This window comes from Vanrija pseudolonga, chromosome 2, assembly GCF_020906515.1.
Source record: "Vanrija pseudolonga chromosome 2, complete sequence".
NCBI classification, from domain to species: domain Eukaryota; kingdom Fungi; phylum Basidiomycota; class Tremellomycetes; order Trichosporonales; family Trichosporonaceae; genus Vanrija; species Vanrija pseudolonga.
In genome coordinates this window covers 37,446-58,680 of record NC_085850.1, presented here as the reverse complement: position 1 = coordinate 58,680, position 21,235 = coordinate 37,446, and the positions used below count along the sequence as shown (strand labels likewise).

Sequence of the window (21,235 nt, the reverse complement as noted above, 5' to 3'; positions counted from 1 at the left end):
TGACAACGGTGGGCGACGTCGCTGACGACAGCGCGACAGAGTGTGTCTCTCGGCCCGAACACCCCGCAACCTCACGTGGGGCCACCTCGCCGGCCCATTTCTTGCCCACCATCGGCGCATTTCCACCCCCACACTAGCGGCATACCGGCCCATTTCTGCTCGCCGCCATCGGCGACGACCACCTTTGCGACGACCACTTCGTCTTAAGAGGCAGTGAGTAGGATGGTGTCCACGTATTGTCACTCTACCTGGCCGCCGTCATGACTATCCAGCGCAAGGCCGACACCAAGACGACGCTCACGAACGGATGGTCGTTCTCGCAGGTCAAGTCGGCGGCATTCCCTGATGCCGCCGAGGAGTGGGTCGAGTGTGCTGTCCCGACCGGCGTGCATGTCGAACTTGAGCGCGCGGGCAAGATTCCAGACGTGTTCAAGGGCCTCGCAGAGTGGGACGTGCAATGTGAGTCTTGTGTCGTGCACGCCCTGACACGCAGGGATCCAAGAGGCCGACTGGACGTTCAAGACGACGTTTGACGCCGACGCGCTACAGCAGGCCGCGACAGGCGCCGACCTGGTTTTCGATGGCCTGGACACGTATTGCACCGTCTTGTTGAATGGCGAGGTACTTGCATCCACGTCAAACATGTTCCACGAGCACCGTGTCGCCGTCGCCGGCAAGCTCAAGGACCACAACTCGCTAGAGTTGCGCTTCGCCTCGCCGTGGTACGCTGCCAAGGCGGCCGAGGCGGCGCACGGCGGCCCACGTCCCGTGTCCAACGGCGACTCGTGCCGCCTCTACTCGCGTAAGGCGCAGTACGGGTGGGGGTGGGACTGGGGACCGATTGTGATGACTGTCGGCCCGTGGCGCGACGTGCGCTTCGAGACGTACGAGTATACCATCCGCGAGTTGCGTGTCGACGCAGTGCTCGGCGGAGACGTGTTCGACCAACCCTCGCTTTCTGTGCACGAGCTTGAGATCGAGCCCCAGCTACCGACCGACGCGAGGGTCGTGTACACGCTCACCAGCTCGGACGGAGCAGTTGTCAAACAGGAGATTCTTCCGCATGGCGAGCTCGCCTCGTGGGATCTCGCCGGCACCGTGGAGGCATGGTACCCCATCCACTACGGCAAGCAGCCGCTCTACTCGCTCCACGTCGCGGTCATCAATGGCAACGGGGACGAACTGGCAAGCACGTCTCAACGCGTTGCCTTCCGTGACGTCCAGATCATCCAAGCCCCGCTCGACGGGGCGGAGGGCACATCCTTCGTCTTCCAGGTCAACGGCGTGCGCGTGTTCTGCGGCGGCTCGAACTGGATCCCCGCCGACTCGTACCTCACCAACATCACGCCTGAGCGGTACCGTGCCTGGGTCGACCTGCTCGTCGCAGGCAACCAGAACATGCTCCGAGTGTGGGGTGGAGGCGTGTACGAGCCCGACGTGCTGTACGACGCGTGCGACGAGGCCGGCGTGCTGGTCTGGCAGGACTTCATGTTCGGCTGCGGCGTCTACCCCGCGTTCAAGGACATGATCAGGAGCGTGCAGGCCGAAGCTGAGTCTGTGGTCAAGCGGCTGCGCCCGCACCCATCGGTCGTGATCTTTGCTGGTAACAACGAGGACTATCAGGTCGCCGAGGAGGCCGGGCTGGTCGACTACGACGACAACAGCGGCGAGTACCTCAACACGGGGTTCCCAGCGTGAGTACAGATTGGTAGCATACGCTGATACCTAGGCGTCACTTCTACGAGGTGCTCCTCCCCGAAGTCGTTCGCCGCCTCAGCAACGTCTTCTACTGGCCCGGCTCGCCCTACGGCGGCAAGGTGTGCGGCGACCTGACCGTCGGCGACCAGCACCAGTGGAACGTATGGCATGGCACCCAGGAGCCCTGGGCGAACTGGGACAAGCTCGCCGGCCGCTTCGTCTCCGAGTTTGGCATGCAGGGCTACCCCGATATCCGCACTGTGCGCGAGTGGTTCGCGCCAGGCCAAGAGAAGGACCAGTGGTTCCCCCAGTCGACCGTCAGCACGCAGCACAACAAGGCGACCGGGTTCGAGCGCCGCCTCGAGCTGTACCTCATGGAAAACTTCCGTCACGCCTTCGACATGGAGAGCTACATCTTCTACACGCAGATCATGCAGGCCGAGTGCCTCGCCGCGGCGTACCGGCTGTGGCGCCGTAACTGGAAGGGCAAGGGCAAGGAGTACACAGCCGGCGCGTTGGTCTGGCAGATTAACGACTGCTGGCCGTGCGTGTCTTGGGCAATCTGCGACTACTACCTGAGGCCGAAGCCATCGTACTTTGCGATCGCGCGTGAGCTGCGACCGTACACCGTGGGCGTGAGTGCCAGGAGTCGCCAAACGCTCCGAGCTGACACCTCCAGATGACCCGCAAGGAGATCAAGACGCCGCGCGACTCGACCACGGCCGCGTTCTACACCATCCGACACGAGATCGAGCTGTGGGGCTGCAACTCGACGCTCGAGGTGAAGAACGCGACTGTCGAGCTGGTGTCGTTCGACCTGCACGACGGCCTGGTCGACAGGCGCGAGTTCACTGTCGTGCTGCACCCTAACGCGTCGACCGAGATCTGGAAGGGCGACGTCCCAGGCCAGCCGGTCCTCACGAGCCTGTCCCAGACCCCGCGCCCGATCGTCGTCCAGGCCATCCTGCGCGACGGCGACAGCGTCCTCGCGCGCTACTCCAACTGGCCTGAGCCATGGAAGTCGCTCACGTTCCCGGAGGCCAAGCTGAAGCTCGCGGTCAAGGGCGACGAGGTGACCGTCAGCGCCGAGAAGCCGATCAAGGGCCTCGTGCTCGACGTCGAGGGTGACGCCGAGGTGCAGTGGTCCGACCAGGCGCTGGATATCATGCCTGGTGACCCGCAGGTCGTCGTGGCCAAGGGGCTCAACGGGCGCAAGGTCACCGCGAGGTACCTCGGCGACGGGAGCGCGTGATAGAATACAAGACATGCAAGCAGTTACTTCTGAGGAATCTGGATATGGTCGCGGCCGCTACACCCCCTTAGTCCCGTTCGCCTCGCCGGCCTTCTCCTCGCGTAAAAGCTGAGCAAGCTCGGCAGCCGTGGGCCGCTTGGCCGGGTCGACCTGAAGGCAGCGGTCAATGAGCGATCCAAACTGTCCCGTGCGCTCCAAGTATCGCGCACGGTACGGGCGCGGTGCACTCTGCTGTGTGAAGCACCACAGCAGGGCCCCAAGGGCGAAGACTTCGGACTTGTCGGTGAATGCCTCGTTGCCGTGGGTGAACACCTCGGGCGCGATGACCGCCTTGCTCGTCGGGCCAGCCTCCAGGTCGCACAGGGTGGCACGATCCCCGTCAACAAGCGCGTTGAACACCGTGATGTCGCGGTGGAAGATATCCTTGGCGTGCAGCGCCGACAGTCCGTCTGCGAGGTCGATCGCCCAGAGCCGGTGCGTTGCGGGGCCTGGGTACTCGACGTCTGGCCGGAAGAAGGTGCGTCCAAAGTCCGAGCCGGCCCTGACGAGCACGACCTTGTCGGCCGTTCGGCCGACGAGTTGGACTACGTGCGGCAGGCCTTGGGCCTTGAGGAGGTTGCGGATCTCCTTGCCAGATCGCGGCGCCTTGAGGTAGTACTTTGTCTCGTCGGCGTCGGCGATGACAGGGAGCGACTGGAACACGTCTGTCGCGACGGCTTCAGCTGCTTCCCTCTCGTATGCGGCGTCGATTTCGGCAGCCTGCTTCTCGTGGCCCTCCCTATCCAGAAAGTACTTGGTCTTGAGCGCCGCCACCTCCTCGCTAGTCAACGGGCGTGCGGTGCCGTCCGCCTCGACGTGGATACCGGCCGGTTCGGGGGACAGAGTGGGGAGTGGCAGCTCCTCGTTCATGATCTCCTCGCCCTTCGAGTTGACGACGTAGGGGATCTGGTACAAGACGCCGTCGACGATCACCAAAGCCTGTTCATCGGCATCGCCTCCGTAGTACCACAGGTGCTTGAGCTTGGCCATTGTAGTGGTGAGGCCGAGGTGGTGAGTGTCGAGGCGGAGGGGGGGGGGGGGGGGGGGCTGACGGTGCTCGAGGCGAGCCCGTCTACTTGTACTGTTGTCCATCGCGCCGGGGCTGCATCAACGCGTCCCCAGCTCCCCAGCCAGCCTGCGCGCCATCCTGTCCGGCACTAGCACTAGTAGCACAAGCACGCTGCGTACCAATCACGCAATGGTGTCAGCCGGAGAGGGCTGTATACGGTACTCACTCGAGCGTCACTGTGATTGTCATTACTGTCGCCGCATGTGGTGTCGAGGTACATCAGGTACAACTAACTATCCAGTGCTATTCTTGCTCTTGTCGAGGTCAGTCGTCTGCCAAGACAATGGGCCCCAAGTCTGCGTGTTTGTCCCCAGCAGCACCGACAGCCTCCTCGAGACAGCACCACGCGGTGTCAAGGCACTACGCTACCCAGCTCCACTGCAACCTAGCGGCGCACTTTAGAGACGGCGTGCGAGGTTGGCGTATCTCGCTGCGAGGAGCGCCGACGTGCTGCCTTCACCCAGTGACTCGCCGCAGCTTTGTTTGGCACGTAGTGGCTGGCTGGGCTCTCGGCGGGGCCGCCGCTTCGCTCAAACCTATTGTATACATAGTGTAGGTCACCGCACTGTCCGTCCGCAGCGCCCTTATCGCCCCCACGGAGTCCTCGCGGCCGTCGCACCCTCGCCCAGGCTCCGATCCTATACATAGGCGCGCGTGTGTGCCCCTCAGCGCCCAGCCTCGCCCATCTCGAGCGCGTACACCTCGGCGCCGACAGCCTCGGCGTACTCTGCGCGGCTGTGAGACACGATACACTGGTCAATGTCGTCGAGGTACGAGCTCCGGAGGCGTGCTTCGCGCTGGTCGGGCGCCGAGGCAGCGAGCCAGGTGGGGACTTGGCCTGACTCGATGCGGGCTTGTTCGGCATGGAAGAGGGCTTGCCGCTGGGCGTTAGCGGTGGCTTGCGGTGGGCATACTTCTGCGGTCAGGCGCTCCCGGAGCGCTGTTGCCAGCCCGGTAGCATGGGAGCCGACGATGCGGAGGGTGAGGCCGTCGTGCAGGAGCTGCCGGGTACTCTCGTAGATGCTGTCCGCGATCGTGTCTAGGCCGTCCGGCTTTTCTAAGGCGTCGTCACCAATAGTGACCACTAGCTCGACCACGTCTTGTGGAAGGTTGAACCGGAGCAAGTTGCAATCACTGCCGACATTGATGATCACCTTCTCAACTCCCGAGGGCAGGAGGAAGTCGTGTGGCCCGTCACCCGTCACCTCCTGCCGCTGCACGCCTCCGCGCGCGATTGGGACGTACCGCACGTCGCCCCCGTTCCCCGTGAGCCAGGTAACCCCGGCGCCGGTGACCTCGGGCTCGGGATAGTGCGCGATGCTGAGCAGAACTGGGATGAGCGGCGTCGGGGGTGGGGCAGCTACTCACTCGGAGTGGTCACAACCTCGTGCTCGCCTGTGGCCGACCGGCGGATGTCCACCCGTGCCCAGACGACTTGCTCGTACCGGATGCCCGAGTGCTCAGCCACATCGGCCAGCGTCTCCAGCACGCGCGGCGGCGAGCTTGAGCTCGTGACCCGCCCGCTGGCCTTGGGCTCACACACGCCGAGCTTGAAGCGCGCGAATGTCGAGGTGGACGAGCGCCAGCTGCGGGTTGACGACAGTGTCGTGCTGCTCTGCGAGAATATACTGCGCGGCTTGAAGGCCGAGAGCACGCGTGGGGTGGGGGGGTCGGAGCGGCGCATGGTGGGGTTGGGCTCGTCAGTCAGTCAGGCGAGTCTAGTCAGTCTTATACACAGCGCAGTGTCGTCCGCTCGCCATGCGCAGCCGTCGAACGCGCGTCGTCGCCAAGAGCATCCAGAGGCCATTTGTGGCCTGTTGGAGGCGAGAAACACGTCAGTGGCGCGGCGCGTGTGGACTGCGAGTGGCGGTGCATGTCGTGCTCTCGGCACTGGTCCGCCGGCAGCGTGCGGTGTGGAACGGATCTGCGAGCGGCAGGGGGGTGTTATCATGAGCGCGCGGTTGTGCCGCGCGGTCAGCCACGCGCGCGGCGAATGTTCTCCTCGGCGAAGGTGGACGGAGGACGGAATGTGCGATATCAACATCGGCTTCGCCGGGGTGTGGACGTCGTGGAGTCGTTGGCCGCGGCAGAGACATCTCGGCCCCCTGCATGCTTGTCAGCGACATGTTATGAGACGATGTGGTGGACAGTCTGACCTCGACGTTGCCATCGAAGGACGACTGGCTGGCAACGTCGCAGCGTCCCAGATGCCTCACGTGTGCTCCGTCCCGGTCGTCAAGCGATTGCGTCCTCCATTCCATGACGTGAACAGCCTCGAGCCGGGCATGTATCTATGAACTCCGATCCCCTTGCACCCACTCACACCTCTGCGCCTGCCGCAATGGTGTCGCTCTCGGCGCTGCGTAAAGGCAAAGGCAAGGTCGTTAGTCCCTCATCAAACACCCCCACGACGTCATCGAGCCGGCGGGATCCGACCTGGCTGCCGCCCATCAACGAGACGGCAAAGTCGCCCGCGCACACGGCGAGTCGGTGGCCGCATGGTGCCGGAGCCCTCGACAGTGCTGGAGGCGAGGTGCTAGACCATCCCGATGCGAGCCACCTGCTCGTCGTCGGACCGAGGGAGGCGTTGTCGTGGAGCCGCCAGCCCCTTGCGGCACTGGCGGGCGTCACCTCCGCGCCCTCGGCGTTCCGCTCAGAGCCGGCCCCAACAATCATCTCGCAGCGGGGTGATCGACCCGTCGCCGAGGTGCCGCTGCCGTATCGCATCGACGACGTTGCAAGCTCTCTCTGCGGTGCCGGCGTGATCGAGGCCTTCGGCGTCGAGTTTGTCCGCAGCACGACGGTCATCTCCATCGACAATGCGCCGTCGTCTGAACTCCTCGGCGTGCTGCGCCTCCGCGTGCGCGATCTGCACATGGACGAGATGAGCCCCACCCACCTCGCCGAGATACTCGCGCGCGCGCAGCCGCGGATTCTCCGCATGCTGGGCATCCCTGGCCCGCACTTGGCGCTGTGCAACGTCGACAACCTCCAGCGGCGTCAGTTCCTCGCCGTGCGCGAGCAGCCCTTGCCAGCCGCGGAGCAGCGGCTTCTCCTCTCGGCGCTGGAACACAGTACAAGCGTGACCCATGTCTGGGGCCGCACGCATCCCCGGTGCGACATGTGCGACGGGAAGACGCCGGCGCGTACCGCCCGCCTCCCCGATGTCGAGTGCGCCGAGCACCTCGTCCTGGACGGGTGGGACGTCGGCTGGGACGAGGCGACGCGCACCGGCAACAGGTATCAGTGGTTCGTGACGATGCGCTGTGTCGCCATACTGCAGAGAAACAAGCGGCTACATGCTATGGTGGCTGCCGCTGCCTTCCGCGTCCTCGTCTTTGCAAGACTGGCCCTCGGACGGACCGCGGTGGAAGGTGGGCCGGCTAAGCCGCGGGGCATCCGGCGGTGGTCGCTGGGTTCCAAGAGCAAGCGTGAGGCACGGCCGCCGAACGTGACTCTCCGAGGGAGGGTGGTGCCGCTGCCACGCTCTGTCTTGCTCCGGATTGCAGAGCACCTCGGCGACGTCCTCACCGCGGCACAGGTGCACAAGCTGGTAGAGCACGCCGCAGACCGGGGCGCCAGCCGCGCAGTCTGGCGCTCTCTCCGCGGCCATACCGGGCGTGCGCAACTCGACCTCCGCGACGAGTGGCTGTACAATGGCGGGCTGGTCTGGGAGCTAGGGTATGCCGCTGCGCGGGCTCGGTTAAGCGACGCCCAGTGGCCGCGCGATACGCGCCCCGAGGCCTGGATGCGCGCGCTCGCGTTCGCCCCGGCGCCAGAGGGCTGCCCGGATGAATGGCGCTACATAGCCCAGGCTCTGAGCTAACAGCAGGCCGGACGGCATAGCCGCTCCTACTCGCCGCGGCGGCGGCGCCGAGGGCGTAGAGTCTCCTCCTCGGCATCGCGCTTGACCGTAGCCGACGCGTCCGAAGCTCGGCTTGGCGGAGTGTGCTCACCGCCCTCGTCCCACCACACCCACTTCCTCAGCTGTGCGGCGTCCATCTCAAACGCCGTGTCCAGTGGGTCCCGCTCCTCGGCAGTAAGGAGCGCGAACAGCTCCACGTTGTCGATGGCCTTGTCGTCCAGGGTGAAGGAGAAGCGGCATGGCACATCGTCCTCGGCGCACCAGAGACAGCGGAGTGCGAGTCCCACCCCCTTCGGCGTGGTCGTCTCACGGCCAAAGTTGGTGAACAGGCATGTCACGCCCTCGGCTCGACCGCTGGAAGTGCATGCGTCGCACGATATCCTACCGCTGGGGCGTCAGCTGGGCAAGAGCGGACAGCATACCGGTAGTACAACGGTGCAAGGTCGCCGTCAACGGACTCCACGTACGCCCGTACCTCGGGGTTCGCGAGATCGAGCCGTTCGTTGAGCGTTGATGTCATCAGCTTCCCCAGTAACGCCTGCTCCGCCCTCGGTGTGAGGTCGGACAGTCCAGACGAGTTGATTAGGAAGGGAATGTGCATGCCGACTGAGGGGTGGAGAGCAGGGTGCCCCAGCATGCCGGGGATGAGGGACCGTGTGCGCTGACCCTCGGCGGGCTTGACCTTGGGCTTGACTACAACGATGCGCTTCAACGCCGCGTCGTACAGGCGCACCTTGTGGAACTTGCTCGTGAGGATGCAGCAGAGCGGGAAGCGGTAGTCGTTGTGCGAGCCAAACCACGGCACGGCGATGGCCGGCAGCCCGGCTGAGACGGGGTACTCTCCTGTGGGGTAGAGCGCTGTTATGGGCGGCTTGGGCGTCGTCGTTTGCCTCGTACTGAGGGCCAAGAGCTGGACCATGGCTCGGGCTGCGGGCTGGATGTTATTCTTGTCAAACGCGTCCGTCAGGTCGCGTCCATGACAATGCCAAGACGTCGCGTCCACCTTGACGTCGCCGATGTCGACCGTGGGAGAGACCGACCCCTCGGCGGAATGTCGCCGAGTCTGCGGCGTCGGACCGCGTCGTCGTTGTCGTCTGTCTACGTCGGCCGCTCGCCGCTCGCCTCGGCCTCGTCCACGGCGGATCAGCGCAGGATTAGTTTGCAACTGTACTCTCTGTCGGACCCGGTGCCGCTGCACCCGACGTCGCGCCCGAGGCCCAAAGGCTGACTTGCTGCTTTGACAAGGCTAACTTTACTCATTCATGAGCTGATTAATAATGGAGTCGTCTATTAACAAGGAGATGTGTTTTGAAAGGTTGGCACATGGCCACGGGTGCGGCATCCTTGCACGTCTAACTGTGTCGGGTCTAGGCAATGGGCACCGCGGCCTCGGGGTCGGTCGCAGGGGCCTTGCCCGGCCGGAAGAGCACGACGAAGCCGATGAGCCAGACGACAACCCAGCCGACCTGGAAGTAGAAACTGGCATGGATGTTGTCCACATTGGAGAGGCCGCCGGGGTTCGTTGTGAGCAGGCCGGCCTGCACGCCGAATGCGACTGCAACACCGACCTGCAATGCAACTTGGAGGACGGCGCCAGTGACGCCAGCCATCTCGGGCGGAGACGAGACCATGACTGCGACGTTGACCGCCGAGAAGATGGCGGCGTTGCCTCCCGAGCCGATGATCATGGCGGGGAAGATCCAGCGCCAGTACTCAGTGCCGACGTACGTGTGTGGCTGCGCCATGAGGACATAGCCGGTGGCACCGAGGAGGAGGCCGACCGTGATGGTCCACTTGGGGCGAGAGACAAGGACCGGCACAGCACCGAGGAGGATGGTGACGAAGAGTGCGATGATGCCCTCCGGCAGAGACCGGGTGGCGGCGAGGATGGCGCTCTCGTTGGCCACGGTGATGAAGTACTCGGTGAGCGGGAGGAAGTTGATGCCCCACCACGCGTAGACCTCCAGGGCGAGGATGATGAGGACCGTAAAGTTGGGAATACGCCAGGTCTTAGGGGGCAGGAGCGCCTGGTCGCCGAGGTAGTTCTCCCACAGGAAGAAGCCGATGAAGAGGGGCCAGCTGAGGAGGAACGGCGCGAGGAAGCCGGCTTTCTTCCAGCCGTACGAAGCTCCGAGGGTGAGGCCGAGGATGATGAGCACAATGCCGGCGCACATCATGAGCGCGCCGGGCAGGTCGAGCTTGCGCCACTTGGCGACGCGCACGTCGCCCGACTCGGAGCCCGGGTAGCGTGGGATGAGAATGTACGAGGCGACCGAGGCGGGCAAGATGATGACGGTGAGCAGGCGGAAGAACCAGCGCCAGGCAGCGAGCTGGCCGTGACCATGGTTGATCATGAGAACGCCGGCGACTGGGGAGGAGTGTGAGCGTGCTGTGTGATGAGAGCGGATAGAGAGCACTCACTGATCGTGCCACACATGTTGCTGATCGCGCCGCTGAGACCATAGACGGTAAACGCGAGGGTGAGCTCCTGAGGCTCAAAGATGCGAGTGATGAGACGGTAGCTCGAGGGGATGAGGGCAGAGCCGGCGATACCAGCCAGCGCGCGGATCACTGCCGAGTCAGCTACGGTGGTCGTCACGATGGGGACCTACCAAAGAAGCTATACTTGTCCTTGAGGAAGCTGATGATGAGGCTCAGGAGGCCAAGACCGGTGAAGCCGCCGACAAAGACAATGGTGGCGCTGTACAGGTCGGACACACGGCCCCAGAAGAGGAGGAACGCCGCGAATGTGACACTGTACGAGGTGATGACCCAGGACGACTGCTCGTACAGGACGTGGAGGTCGCGGGCGATCGACTCGGTGAGGACAAAGAAGGCAGAGTAGCCGCTGGGAGGTGTAAGTGGGGCAACCTGGAGTAGAGGGGGGAGACTTACAGCACGTCGATGAACATGGCGAGCGACAAGATTGAGAGCAGCGCCCACTTGCGGCCCTGCGACAGCTTGGGCGGGACATAGTCGGAGCCCGGCGCAGCCTCCGTTTGAGTCACGTCGTCGAACCGCCCTCTGGCCGCCTCGGCGTTCTTCAGCTCCTTGTCAGCTTTTGCTACGTCCAGGTCGAAGCGCGGCGAGGTCGCCGTTGTCGGGGTCGGCGGGGCGATCGTCTGGTCGTCGTTGTCGAGGACGGCCGTTGCGCCGCTCAGTCGCTTGGCGGGGGCTGTCGACTGCATTGTGTCGGACATGAGTAGAGGGAGTCGGGAGGGGAGATGAGAGGAGTGGATGAACTCTGTCGAGGTTGATTGACCTCGACTTTTATGCACGATCCGGCAACCACCACCACCACCACCACCACCGCCAGGCCAAGGACAACACCCCACCAGCACTCCCTTTGATGTTGATCAGACACACATTGGGTGTGAGAACGCCCTCTGCCTCGGCTTGATCAGAATCAGTCACACCCTTTGTCATCGTCATACACAGATGCATGACATCGACGCGCCCATCGTCCCCTCATCGATCTGCTCTCACACACCTCAGCGCCTCTCGACCGAGCTCGGCCCCGGAACTGTCAACGCGTCAGCTCACCACGGAGCCGGAGTGTCACCGCTGCAGCTAGCTAGCGGCGGGGCTTTGTGCATCGCTAGCATCGACTATGACAGCTTGCTCGATGGAGCTGGTGCAATATCCACTCAACCTATCGGCCTCGGCGATGGTGGGCACGATGAAGATTGATAAGTCGAGTGGCACTGGATCCGAATCAATTTGCCACATCGCACACCACCTTGCCCAGGCCTCGCGCCCTTGCCGTTGCCGTCATGAATCAGCACAGTGGACGGCGCTGGTGGACGGGAGCGTGTATTGGATGGACGCTACGTAGTACAGTCGGCATGCATGCCACACAATGCTCCACCAGCACAGTAGTCATGACTGCCGCGTCATTGCATTCCCCGTCAAACTAGTACATGTCGCGCGTGCTCGGTTGTCACCTCGGTCACATCGGTCATGGGTCATCAGCCATCAACCACCCAGTGGGCAACGTGGTCCGACCGATATCCAGTTCTGTAACAACAGCATTTGGTCGTGCATACCAACAGCGTAGCAGCTGCTATCGACAGCAGCCATGCATGACCATGCACCCGGCGATTGCTATCACGCCAGCTCGCTTTCCGTCGGAGGTGCCTCTGATACCTCCACCCATGTTGTCATCTCCCCGGTCTCGCAGCTCCAACGTGTTTGCATTCATCCCGATTACCAAGGCCAGATCATTGCGCGACAGACCGCGCGCCGTCCGGCGCACCTCGTCGCTGACGGGCCTCCAGCTTACTTCTCGTCGTGCTCATCCACAACTGCCGAGCCAAATTTGCGTGCTGGGATGCGGCGTTCGAACAGGATGTCGAGCTCGCGGTATGACCTGCCCTTGGTCTCTGGCAGCCGAAAGTAGGTCCACACTATGGCGATGAGGCCAGTGCCAAACTGCAAGTTGTCAGCCGCTGCTTGCCCATCCACCCTCAACCTCCACTTACCCAGAAGAAACCGGCCCTGCTGCGCCAGTTCCACGCCGTCGAGTTGATCATGTACGTGTTGAGGATGCCGGCGATAATGCCCACAACGTTGTAAAAGTTGCGAGCAAGGCCGACAGTCTTGGCGCGCATGCGAGTGCTCGGCGTCTCGCCGACGATGGGGTAAGCAGTGACAGTTACGGATAGGTCCCACACAAAGACCCAGACCATGACGAGAGCGGCTTGGGCGTAACGAGCAGCTGGGTGGTGATCCGCTGGGAAGCTGAGCACGCCGACAAGGAGGACAATCAACGCGTTGATGCACAGGCCAATGAGGAACATTGGCCGGCGGCCAAAGTACGTGATCATGACCCAAGACCCGGCAACGCCAAGAACCGACATGGCGCGGACGCCGAGGTTGAGCTGGAACGACTGTTGCGTGTTGAGGCCCACTTGCTGGAAGAAATAGGTGGGCTGAGAGCACAGCGCCGAACCACACAGCACGGTGCACGCCCACGCCACGCAGGAGACTTCAGTGCGGCGGAGGTTGGTGCCCTTGAAGCACTCGATATGCGACGTTTTGACACCCGCGTCCTTCTCGATCTGATTCGTCCGAACCATCATGGCCACGACGTCGGCGGGGACGACCTGCGCGTTCGAAGACGCGAGTCGCGCGACTGTGCGCTCGGCCTCTTGGTGCCTGCCTGCGCGCACCAAGAACCACGGCGACTCGGGGGCGAGGGTTACCAGGACAAGGAGGGGAATCGGCCACGCCCACTGGACTGCGAAGGGAATCTGGTGTCAGTTTGAGCTCGCCAACGGTACACGTACCCTGTAGGCCCACTCGTCCTTGCGACCTTGAACGGAGTAAACAACACCGGCGCTGATGTATTTGCCAAACGTCCAACACATGGTCACGTACTGCTGTCAGTGGGTGCGAGGGTATCAGACGCACAGTGGTGAGGTAGCCACGGAGCCCCACGGGTGTAATGTCGCTGGCATACGCCACAGCCGAGGACGAGAAGGCACCCCACGGCAGCCCGCACAGCAGCTCACCCACGAACAGCACCTCGACAGTCGGCGCAAAGAAGACAATGAAGATGAAGCCAGTGATGAGGACGAGCGAGACCTGGAGCGTACGTCGGTACCCGAACCGATCCTGCGCCCACGACGCGATGAAGATACCGCTAGGTATCAGCGAACAAGTAGCAGGCAGCGACTTACATGATGCAGCCGACGGTCGGAGCCTGGCCCAGCGCCGTCTGCCACGAGGCCTTGAGTTGGTAGCCCTTCTTGGGGCCGGCGTAGAAGCCGTACTTTTCGCGGAACTGAGGCAGGGCGAACGCGTTGCCGAGGACTGTGGTTAGCGGGCTCGGGGCAGCAGCTTACGCGACGTGTCGTATCCTGAAGATGTCAGCGTGAACAACAATGATCGAATCCTACCCACCCTCCATGATGATAGTCCCAGATATGGCGAGTGACCAGAGCGCGGCCTTCCAGTACGACTTAAGCCCCTCGGCAAGACTCATGTTCTTCTCGACCCGCTCTGCGGCGATCGCGTCGTCGACCGATCCCCACTGGGCCGTACCGTCGTTGTGCCCCGGCTCAACCTTCTCGTCACTGTGGGTGCTGGGAGTCGTCATGTCGTCGATGATGGATGGGGCTCAGCTGGATCCTCCATGCAGCCTTATAAGCAGGCGACGCGTTGAACCCGTGCCGATGGAGCTCACTCGGCTCCCCCGCACGTGCCGGTCGTAGGAGAATCCTCGGCACTCAGTGTAATGTACGTGGGGAATCTAGTAACACCATGGTGCTGATAAAGAGTATGGGAACGCGCAAAAACCTTGGCTCGCGATTGTTCCTACCATGACTCTCGACCTCGGCTCGATTTTGTCAACGTTTCCTGACTTGACCCCACTCAATGCCCACTGATTGATGCCAAAGATTCTGCTAAACGGGTAAATGGTGGCTTCACTACCAAAGATAATCCGGACCTGTACTCCCAACTCGACTCGTCGTGATGTCCTTCGTCAACGCCGTTCGCGGCGGCTTGTGTACACTCCTTAAAGCCCAATGCCAGCACTAACGATGGGTGATCACGTTCCAATCAGCCATGCCCGCGCCGAAACGGCTTGGTGTGCACGACATTCTCGCCCTGTTCCGGCATCCGCCACCAGACAGTATGCTCGTATCTGCCCACCGCGGGCTGCGGTGGGACGGGACCCCAGAGAACGTGCGTACAATGGCGAGCAGGCTGACGGTTCGCAGAGTAAGGAGGCTGTGCTCAACGCGGCAGCGGCCGGTCTCACCTGCGTAGAGGTGGACATCAGCCTCTCGTGTGATGGCGAGCCTAGTGAGTTGGAATAGTATGGGCGTGTGCTGACTGTGGTTCTGCTTCATGACGACTACCTTGGACGGGTGACCAACATTGCCGAGGCCAAGGGCACTGAGGGTGAGGATGGCATGAATTGCTCGCTCTGATGCAGACGTCTACAGCCCGTTCACTGGGCGAGGCTATAGCCCACGATATGACAGCGTGCCGTGGGCCGGCGGCCTCGACCAGCTCCAGCTCAAGAACGAGACAGGGCACATCTGGTGCGGATTGTCTGCTCCTTGTATCTCTGACGTTGCAGTGAAGAAGGCATCCTGCACCTAGACACCCTACTCACGCTCATCCGTGACCACAAGCTTGAGATTGTTGTCTTCATGGACATCAAGGAGGTTGCCGCGGTGCCCGCGGCGTATCGAATCCTCAAGGGACACACAAACGCGCGCGGCATATCAGCCATCGGTGAGCTGCCAGTCAACCTCACTAACATTCACCCAGAGTGGTGCGTATGGAAGATGGACGCGCTGTTCTATCCTTCGCCCGCCAATCTCGAGCAGGCAGAGTGGTTCCAGGACGCACTGGCAACGGCCAAACCAGCGTACATACCAGTCTTCCGCCCCAACGCACCGGCAGCCATGGATGGTGAGTGAAACAGGATGGTGCCAGCTAACGATATCAGTCGTGGCAGCAGCCAAGGCTTGGTCGACCCGCCCGTACGTCCTCACCTTTGAGGTCGGGCTACGCGGGCCGGGCGGCAACCTCCAGCCGCTGCTCGACTTTCTGGTCGGTGCTGGCATCTCGGTGGGCTTCTTTGGCACCTACGGAGATGTACACCCGCCGCTGTCGTCTGGATCAGAGGAGTGTCTCTTCGACATGGGTGCTCTGGACTTTGCCGCCCTCAGAGACCCCGACGCACCCATAGTGTGCTTCGAATCTGGTGCATCGCCCGTGACGTACCACTCCATAGTTGCCCCGGGCGAGTCGCTTGATGGACGCGACTCTCGCTCAGACCTCGACCTTTACAAGTCGCTGGGCTACTCGTGGACCATTGTCGACCTGACTCCAAGGACTGCCGACTTGTTTCGCGCCCAGGCGCGGGTCCAGCCGCCGCTCAGCAGGGGCTGGTGGGACGATCGCCTGCGTACTGTAACCTGATACATGATTACATGATGTATGCATGCTGTGGTGACTCTTCTGCACTACACGAGTGGACGTGGTCTTGACAGGCGGTGCCCCAGCCCGGGCAAGTCATACCGCACCCACGGCGCGTCTGCCAGGCGATCTGCAATGTCGTTGAGCCGGTCGCGCATAGCGATGCCCTCCGCGATGGAGTCTACCGCGTCGTAGGAACGCGGGGGATCGGGGAGACTCAGCACCCAGTCTGCTGTCGACGCAATTGCCCGCAGCTTGTTAGACTGAAAGTCAGCGACGTCGGCCATATTTGCCACTCACCATGGCCTGTCCGTTCCCCAGGATAGCCTCGAACGAGAGGCCATCGGCGACCTCGCAGGCCTGGGCCATGACTTCGACTGGATACCGAACAAGCAGCTGTGGCAAACTATCGTCGTCCTCGGCTTGGAGAAGCGAGTGTGTCATGCATGCTCGCCACACCTCGCTGTGCATCCACAGCCGGGTGAAAAGGACGTCGGCGACTTGCACGGGCGACTGGTGGGCCGAGAGCGGCACTGCGTCGAGCGAACTATGCGCGAGAAGTGCGACTGAAACAGCCATACGACAGTCGGGCGGAGAGCATTTGCTGGTGATGCAATCGATCAACGATGGGTCCATGGCTTCGAACAGTCGCGCGGTAGGCTCTAATCGCCATACCACTGGCTTGTCTACTGCAGCCTTACGCAGCGAGGACAGATGGGTGATTTGCCCGCGTATTGACACGGACGGACGGAATGCGTTTGCCCCACAGTGTTGCGCGAGCAGAGCATTGGATCTGGGAAGGTTAGTTACCGCGACACCAACAACACCTACCTCTCGGCTACGGCCAGCTTCCAGAACATGCTGATGGCAATCTCCTTCTCGGCCTCTGTGAACTGGTCGTAGGCCAAGGGGTCGTCCAGCTGCAGCAGCTCTGATAGCGTGATTGCCTCCTTGGTCTTGACATAGGCCCAGTTGAAGCCAGTCGTGACACGCAGGACATTGGCCATGAGCATGGCCGCCGACATGCGGTCGAGCGTGGGCCGCAGATCCGAGTCGTTGTTCACACTGGCCAAGGCCATAGCCTCTCGAAGGAGGACCACGGCGTTACTCGTCGGACTGTGCGGGGCCGCGTCGGGGAGACAGAAGCGCATGGCAACCATGCAGAGCACCATGGAGGCGAATATCTCATTGTGCAGATGCTCCTTTTGTCCCAATCGCTGCCTGACCGAGTTTGCGTCGACGATCGGGTTGATCGCGTGTAGCTTGACAAAGTACAAGTCGATCGCAGCGTTCAACGATGGCTCAAGGGCGCTGAGCATGTCGGCTTTGGCATGAAATGGCTGGCCAAACGGCGCAGGTACGGCTGAGAGGGCAGGGGAGCCGGGCGACAAGGTCGTCAGAGCGGCGACGGCAGCGTCGATAGCAGAGCTCGGCGAGAGAACCACCGTGCTGGACGCCGCGGCTGAGGTACCGACAATGCTCTGTAGGAGCCTTACAGTTCTGCAAAGTCAGCCAGCTATGACAGCATCAGGGGACACACCGTCCATGAGGTCCGCGCTTTTGGCGCTGGGTATTGTAAGTGCACGCGATGTCGCTCGTCGAGCAGCGTTGACATGGACAGGCTCCATTACACTGAGGTCAGGATTGCACCAAATCGGCACACACCTTGGTTCTTCGCAAGCGGCACGCATCGCATGCCTTTGATACCTTTGTGACGCGTGAATGTGAGTGCATCGAGGAGGTGTAGGTGTTGGAAACACCGAATGTCACTCCAACGTGCGTGCAGTTTGCTCCGGTGATTGCGGGGGAGCTTGACAGGGTTGCAACTGGTGTTTGTGGGGTAAGTAACATTGACGACTCGTCTTCGCTCTACAGATCCCAATGTTCTCGCTCCCTTCCCATTCCACCTGCCTCGGCTCACCTCCGAGCCGGATCCCGTATAAGCAACCCTCGGGCCAATGCCGACCCTCGAGTCATGATCAGTGTGCGATGCGTGCACGGTGCGAGTTGCTGCTACCTTGGCTGACGTTGTTTAGGAGAAACCTCGGCATTGTGGTCAAATAGTGGAGAAACATCACACCAGTGAGCCATGGATCGCACGATACAAATGCCGAGATGAAGAGTGAGCAGAGGAGGACATGCCATCTCGACGCCAGCATGATTGAAGCGATCTACATCTGTCGCCACGGCTATCGAGCCAACTGGGACGACCCGTCGATAACGTGAGTGTGAGCCGGTGAGGACCAGTGCCAACGTATCACCAGGACGTCTGTTACGGGTACATATCAGGACCCCCCGGTGAGTTTTGGGTACGACGCCATCAGCCGTTGACCGTCCAGCTGGCGAAGCGTGGGCTCGAGCAGGCACAGCACCTTGCGCTCCACCTTACCTCCGACCGGCGCACCCCTGATCTCCTATTCTCGTCGCCATTTTACCGCTGCCTGCAGACTATCGAGCCACTGGCTGGCTTGACCGGGCTCCCAGTTCACGTTGAGGCGGGAATAGGCGAATGGTACACCCCCGTGCGCGAGGGCACCGGCCTTCTGCCTCGTCCCGGGTCGGCGCACATCCTGCAGCAGCACCTCCCCGACATCACGCTTGACGCTAAATGGACGTCACTCCACTTCCCCGACAGGAAGGGAGAGACAGTCGAGGAGCTCCGGGTGCGCTGCGACGGCTTCGTCGAGACATTCATCCCGCTCGTGGAGGCGACATACCCGGACGCCAAGGTCGTTCTCTTGATGTGCCATGCTGCGACTGTGATTGGTATCGGCCGGGCGGTGAGTGAAGGGAGCAAACCAGATGCTGATACCCAGCTCGTGGGTGACTGTGCCCGCGACATTCGCTCTCCAACCGTCTCACTGTCAGAGTATCGTCGCCGAGGCGGGAAGACTGTGCGGACCGCCAGCTGGCAGCAGTCAGATCCGTACTCACGCAGCGAGGGCCCGAAGGTCGGCCGAGTGATCGGACAGTGGGAGCACGTCGTGAACGCCGACACGTCGTTCCTTCCCAATGGCGCCGAGGTGAACTGGAACGTGAGTACGCCTCGACCACCACTTGTGTCCTGACTCGACAGTTTGGCCATGTGCTGTACGAGGCAGACGGAAGCCTGGTCAAGGTACGTTTTGATCGTTCAATCGTGAGATCGTATCTGAATGAAGCAGCAAACCGGAGACGGCAGGACTTGGACCGAGGACGATATCTATCCCGTCGGTCCTACCCACCCGACTGTTGGCACAATCAAGTGAATTCAGCCCATCGTGTCCGCATGAACCAATGATGTTGACCGTCCTCTGCTGGAGGTGCTGCGCCTGCTGCGACATGCTGACGATCCTGACGCCAAGGGACAGAGTTCGAGACCCCTGATCTCTGCTTACCGGTATTTTGTGCGCTCGCTTCTTGTGTCGGAGAGACATCGGCCCTTGTGCATCTGCGCTCGCTTCGAATGCCTCGACGGCGTGTTTATGAGACTCCCCAGCGTGTACGGGAATCATCCGCAGGATCATACAGAGGCTGATACCTGGCTGTGCGTTCTTATGACGCGGCAACACTTTGCCGTTCCATCCCACGAAGCGGTTCTTATTACTCTGCCCCAAACATCCTGCTCAGTTTCAGGTCTCGCATTGAGCACGCTCAGCTCGAGCTCTCGGCGTGACATAGCCACCGACCATGCCATACAAGTCGATCAGTGTCAGCAACTCGAGGTCAGGTCCGCCCGCCCCAGCATCCGACCACGATTCCTCCGGAGGGACTGGAGCCAAATAGTCAACGGACATGGCGCAATGATCCTGGAGGGAGCCTGCCGGTCGGCTTGGGACCTCTGAGTTTGTCGAACCAAACACCGGAACAGCCGGATCGCCTCAAAGCCAAGGCGCTCGAGGCAACAAATGGCCTTGCCGCGACGCGTTGGAATTGGCCCACGCGTCTCGGATTCAATGCCGTGGCGCTCAAGGGGGCGCTGATCCTACTGATAGCCGCCGGCAGGGTCCATTCAGTGTTGGACGGCTGAGGCACGTCATTGAGCGGCAGCTGCGGAAGCAGGTGGGCGGCTTGACCTAGAATGCAGGTGGCAGCTGTTGTTATATCTCTGTCAGCAAGAGGCGTGCCCAGGACTGGAAGGTTGGCAGTGTTTATGGTAAGCTGGAGGTGGCGCTGGGATCACCAGATGGCATAAAAGGCGTCTGCGGACTGGACGTGTTATTGTCCCACGCCTCAAGCTGACCCCCCTTCTCACCATGCGGACCGCTGCTCTCCTCTCTGCCGTCGCCTTCCTGGGTTCGGCCGTCGCTGTCCAGAACACGTACCTCTATGACGACTGGGTCGGCTGCTACCCCCCGTCTGCCATCCCGGCGGGCACGGTCATTCCCCAGTCAGAGCTTCAAACGAGCCCCGGCGCGCCTGATCTGGATTGTGGAGTGAGTTGTGGCAGGTGGAGCCAAACTAACGATGCCAGAACGCATGCAGGGCGTTGAACGGCGTCTGGTCGTATTTCATGTACATCAAGAACACGGAGAGCTGCACGTGTCTCTCTGCTCCTCCTCCTGCCTGGTCAGACCAGATTCCGGGCGACTGGCAGGGCTACTGTGATGACTACGACAATGCGGATGTGAGTACTGCCGCTCTGGGACGCAACTGATATTGTAGCTTCTCATCATTGCTCCTAAGCGTGTGCCACTCGACAGATGGCAAATGGCCATGTGCTGGACGGGATATGACCCCGCCATCCAGCCCAACAGCTACGTCGATCTGACTTCGTCCGGCGCAACAACCGCCATTGAGTGTCTCAAGGCAGGCGCTGCGCAGCTCACATACCTCTTCGGCTACAACATCATCTGGGACCCGTTGTCGACACCCAGCTGCTGGATGTTCCAGGGATCAGCTTCCGGCACCCCTGTTGTTCCCTGCCAGGCCACCGGCAATGCCATGACATTCCAGTACCTGCCCGCTCCTTCTCCGGACGCATCTGGGGCGGCGCGTCGCCGGGCGCGCCAGAGAAGGGAGCAGGAGACTTTCGGTGACAACCGGCTGTGTCCCGTAGGCCAGGACGCCTGCTACGTTGGCGCGGACCGCAATGCTGGCTACGAATGCCTCGACACTAGTGTCGAGCTCGGTGAGTATTGGGGTCATAGTCGTTGTCTAACTTTGGCAGAGTCTTGCGGAGGCTGCATCTACGGCAAAGTCGGTGCCAACGAAACTTCTTCCGGTGTCGAGTAGGTAATGCCGCGAAGCACAGGGCTGACGGGTACCAGCTGCACCGCACTCGACGGCGTCACGCTCGGCGGCGTCACTTGCATGTCGGGCCAGTGTGTCTTCTACACCTGAACGGCCACCGATGGCCTGTCAGAGAGACTAGCAAATTAGAAATAGAATACAT

General features: G+C 61.9%; 11 protein-coding genes across 12 annotated transcripts; 5 read left to right on the top strand and 6 right to left on the bottom strand.

Annotated features, from left to right (window-relative positions):
- Positions 1–196: 196 nt before the first annotated feature.
- man9_1 (Beta-mannosidase B) lies at positions 197–2,984 on the top strand. Its single transcript, XM_062768296.1, has 4 exons — positions 197–459; positions 494–1,694; positions 1,730–2,333; positions 2,378–2,984. Exons 1-4 carry the CDS (start codon positions 261–263, stop codon positions 2,948–2,950), a joined length of 2,577 nt encoding a protein of 858 aa, XP_062624280.1. The 5' UTR covers positions 197–260; the 3' UTR covers positions 2,951–2,984.
- Positions 2,985–3,007: 23 nt separating this feature from the next.
- On the bottom strand, positions 3,008–3,979 carry Map3k7 (Mitogen-activated protein kinase kinase kinase 7; the record flags this gene model as incomplete). Its single annotated transcript, XM_062768295.1, has 1 exon — positions 3,008–3,979. One exon carries the CDS (start codon positions 3,977–3,979, stop codon positions 3,008–3,010), a length of 972 nt encoding a protein of 323 aa, XP_062624279.1.
- A 634-nt stretch (positions 3,980–4,613) lies between these two features.
- Positions 4,614–5,742, bottom strand: LOC62_02G001796 (uncharacterized protein; the record flags this gene model as incomplete). The annotated part of the gene is made up of 2 exons (XM_062768294.1): positions 4,614–5,388; positions 5,427–5,742. 2 exons carry the CDS (start codon positions 5,740–5,742, stop codon positions 4,724–4,726), a joined length of 981 nt encoding a protein of 326 aa, XP_062624278.1. The 3' UTR covers positions 4,614–4,723.
- Positions 5,743–6,399: 657 nt separating this feature from the next.
- LOC62_02G001795 (uncharacterized protein) lies at positions 6,400–7,884 on the top strand (the record flags this gene model as incomplete). Its single annotated transcript, XM_062768293.1, has 1 exon — positions 6,400–7,884. One exon carries the CDS (start codon positions 6,400–6,402, stop codon positions 7,882–7,884), a length of 1,485 nt encoding a protein of 494 aa, XP_062624277.1.
- A 26-nt stretch (positions 7,885–7,910) lies between these two features.
- LOC62_02G001794 (uncharacterized protein) lies at positions 7,911–8,842 on the bottom strand (the record flags this gene model as incomplete). Its single annotated transcript, XM_062768292.1, has 3 exons — positions 7,911–8,310; positions 8,346–8,781; positions 8,821–8,842. 3 exons carry the CDS (start codon positions 8,840–8,842, stop codon positions 7,911–7,913), a joined length of 858 nt encoding a protein of 285 aa, XP_062624276.1.
- Positions 8,843–9,290: 448 nt separating this feature from the next.
- Positions 9,291–11,123, bottom strand: SPBC1683.03c_7 (putative MFS-type transporterc; the record flags this gene model as incomplete). The annotated part of the gene is made up of 4 exons (XM_062768291.1): positions 9,291–10,291; positions 10,345–10,494; positions 10,536–10,771; positions 10,819–11,123. The coding sequence occupies 4 exons, from the start codon at positions 11,121–11,123 to the stop codon at positions 9,291–9,293; spliced, it is 1,692 nt and encodes a 563-aa protein (XP_062624275.1).
- A 979-nt stretch (positions 11,124–12,102) lies between these two features.
- On the bottom strand, positions 12,103–14,023 carry MAL61_4 (Maltose permease MAL61; the record flags this gene model as incomplete). The annotated part of the gene is made up of 7 exons (XM_062768290.1): positions 12,103–12,354; positions 12,405–13,175; positions 13,212–13,301; positions 13,336–13,567; positions 13,605–13,737; positions 13,770–13,784; positions 13,828–14,023. The coding sequence occupies 7 exons, from the start codon at positions 14,021–14,023 to the stop codon at positions 12,202–12,204; spliced, it is 1,590 nt and encodes a 529-aa protein (XP_062624274.1). The 3' UTR covers positions 12,103–12,201.
- Positions 14,024–14,493: 470 nt separating this feature from the next.
- On the top strand, positions 14,494–15,864 carry LOC62_02G001791 (uncharacterized protein; the record flags this gene model as incomplete). The annotated part of the gene is made up of 5 exons (XM_062768289.1): positions 14,494–14,649; positions 14,748–14,832; positions 14,867–14,975; positions 15,014–15,351; positions 15,389–15,864. 5 exons carry the CDS (start codon positions 14,494–14,496, stop codon positions 15,862–15,864), a joined length of 1,164 nt encoding a protein of 387 aa, XP_062624273.1.
- Positions 15,865–15,908: 44 nt separating this feature from the next.
- Positions 15,909–17,408, bottom strand: LOC62_02G001790 (uncharacterized protein; the record flags this gene model as incomplete). The annotated part of the gene is made up of 4 exons (XM_062768288.1): positions 15,909–16,124; positions 16,162–16,654; positions 16,693–17,323; positions 17,402–17,408. The coding sequence occupies 4 exons, from the start codon at positions 17,406–17,408 to the stop codon at positions 15,909–15,911; spliced, it is 1,347 nt and encodes a 448-aa protein (XP_062624272.1).
- A 331-nt stretch (positions 17,409–17,739) lies between these two features.
- TFC7_1 (Transcription factor tau subunit) lies at positions 17,740–19,147 on the top strand. 2 transcript variants are annotated; one of them, XM_062768286.1, is made up of 7 exons: positions 17,740–17,861; positions 17,898–17,943; positions 17,983–18,083; positions 18,126–18,159; positions 18,201–18,896; positions 18,938–18,979; positions 19,026–19,147. In XM_062768286.1, the coding sequence occupies exons 3-7, from the start codon at positions 18,019–18,021 to the stop codon at positions 19,107–19,109; spliced, it is 921 nt and encodes a 306-aa protein (XP_062624271.1). In that variant the 5' UTR covers positions 17,740–17,861; positions 17,898–17,943; positions 17,983–18,018; the 3' UTR covers positions 19,110–19,147. The 2 variants fall into 2 exon arrangements, with proteins under 2 accessions (XP_062624271.1, XP_062624270.1); XM_062768287.1 differs by having other exon boundaries at positions 17,898–18,083.
- A 949-nt stretch (positions 19,148–20,096) lies between these two features.
- Positions 20,097–21,075, top strand: LOC62_02G001788 (uncharacterized protein; the record flags this gene model as incomplete). The annotated part of the gene is made up of 4 exons (XM_062768285.1): positions 20,097–20,276; positions 20,315–20,467; positions 20,506–20,971; positions 21,011–21,075. The coding sequence occupies 4 exons, from the start codon at positions 20,097–20,099 to the stop codon at positions 21,073–21,075; spliced, it is 864 nt and encodes a 287-aa protein (XP_062624269.1).
- Positions 21,076–21,235: the final 160 nt, after the last annotated feature.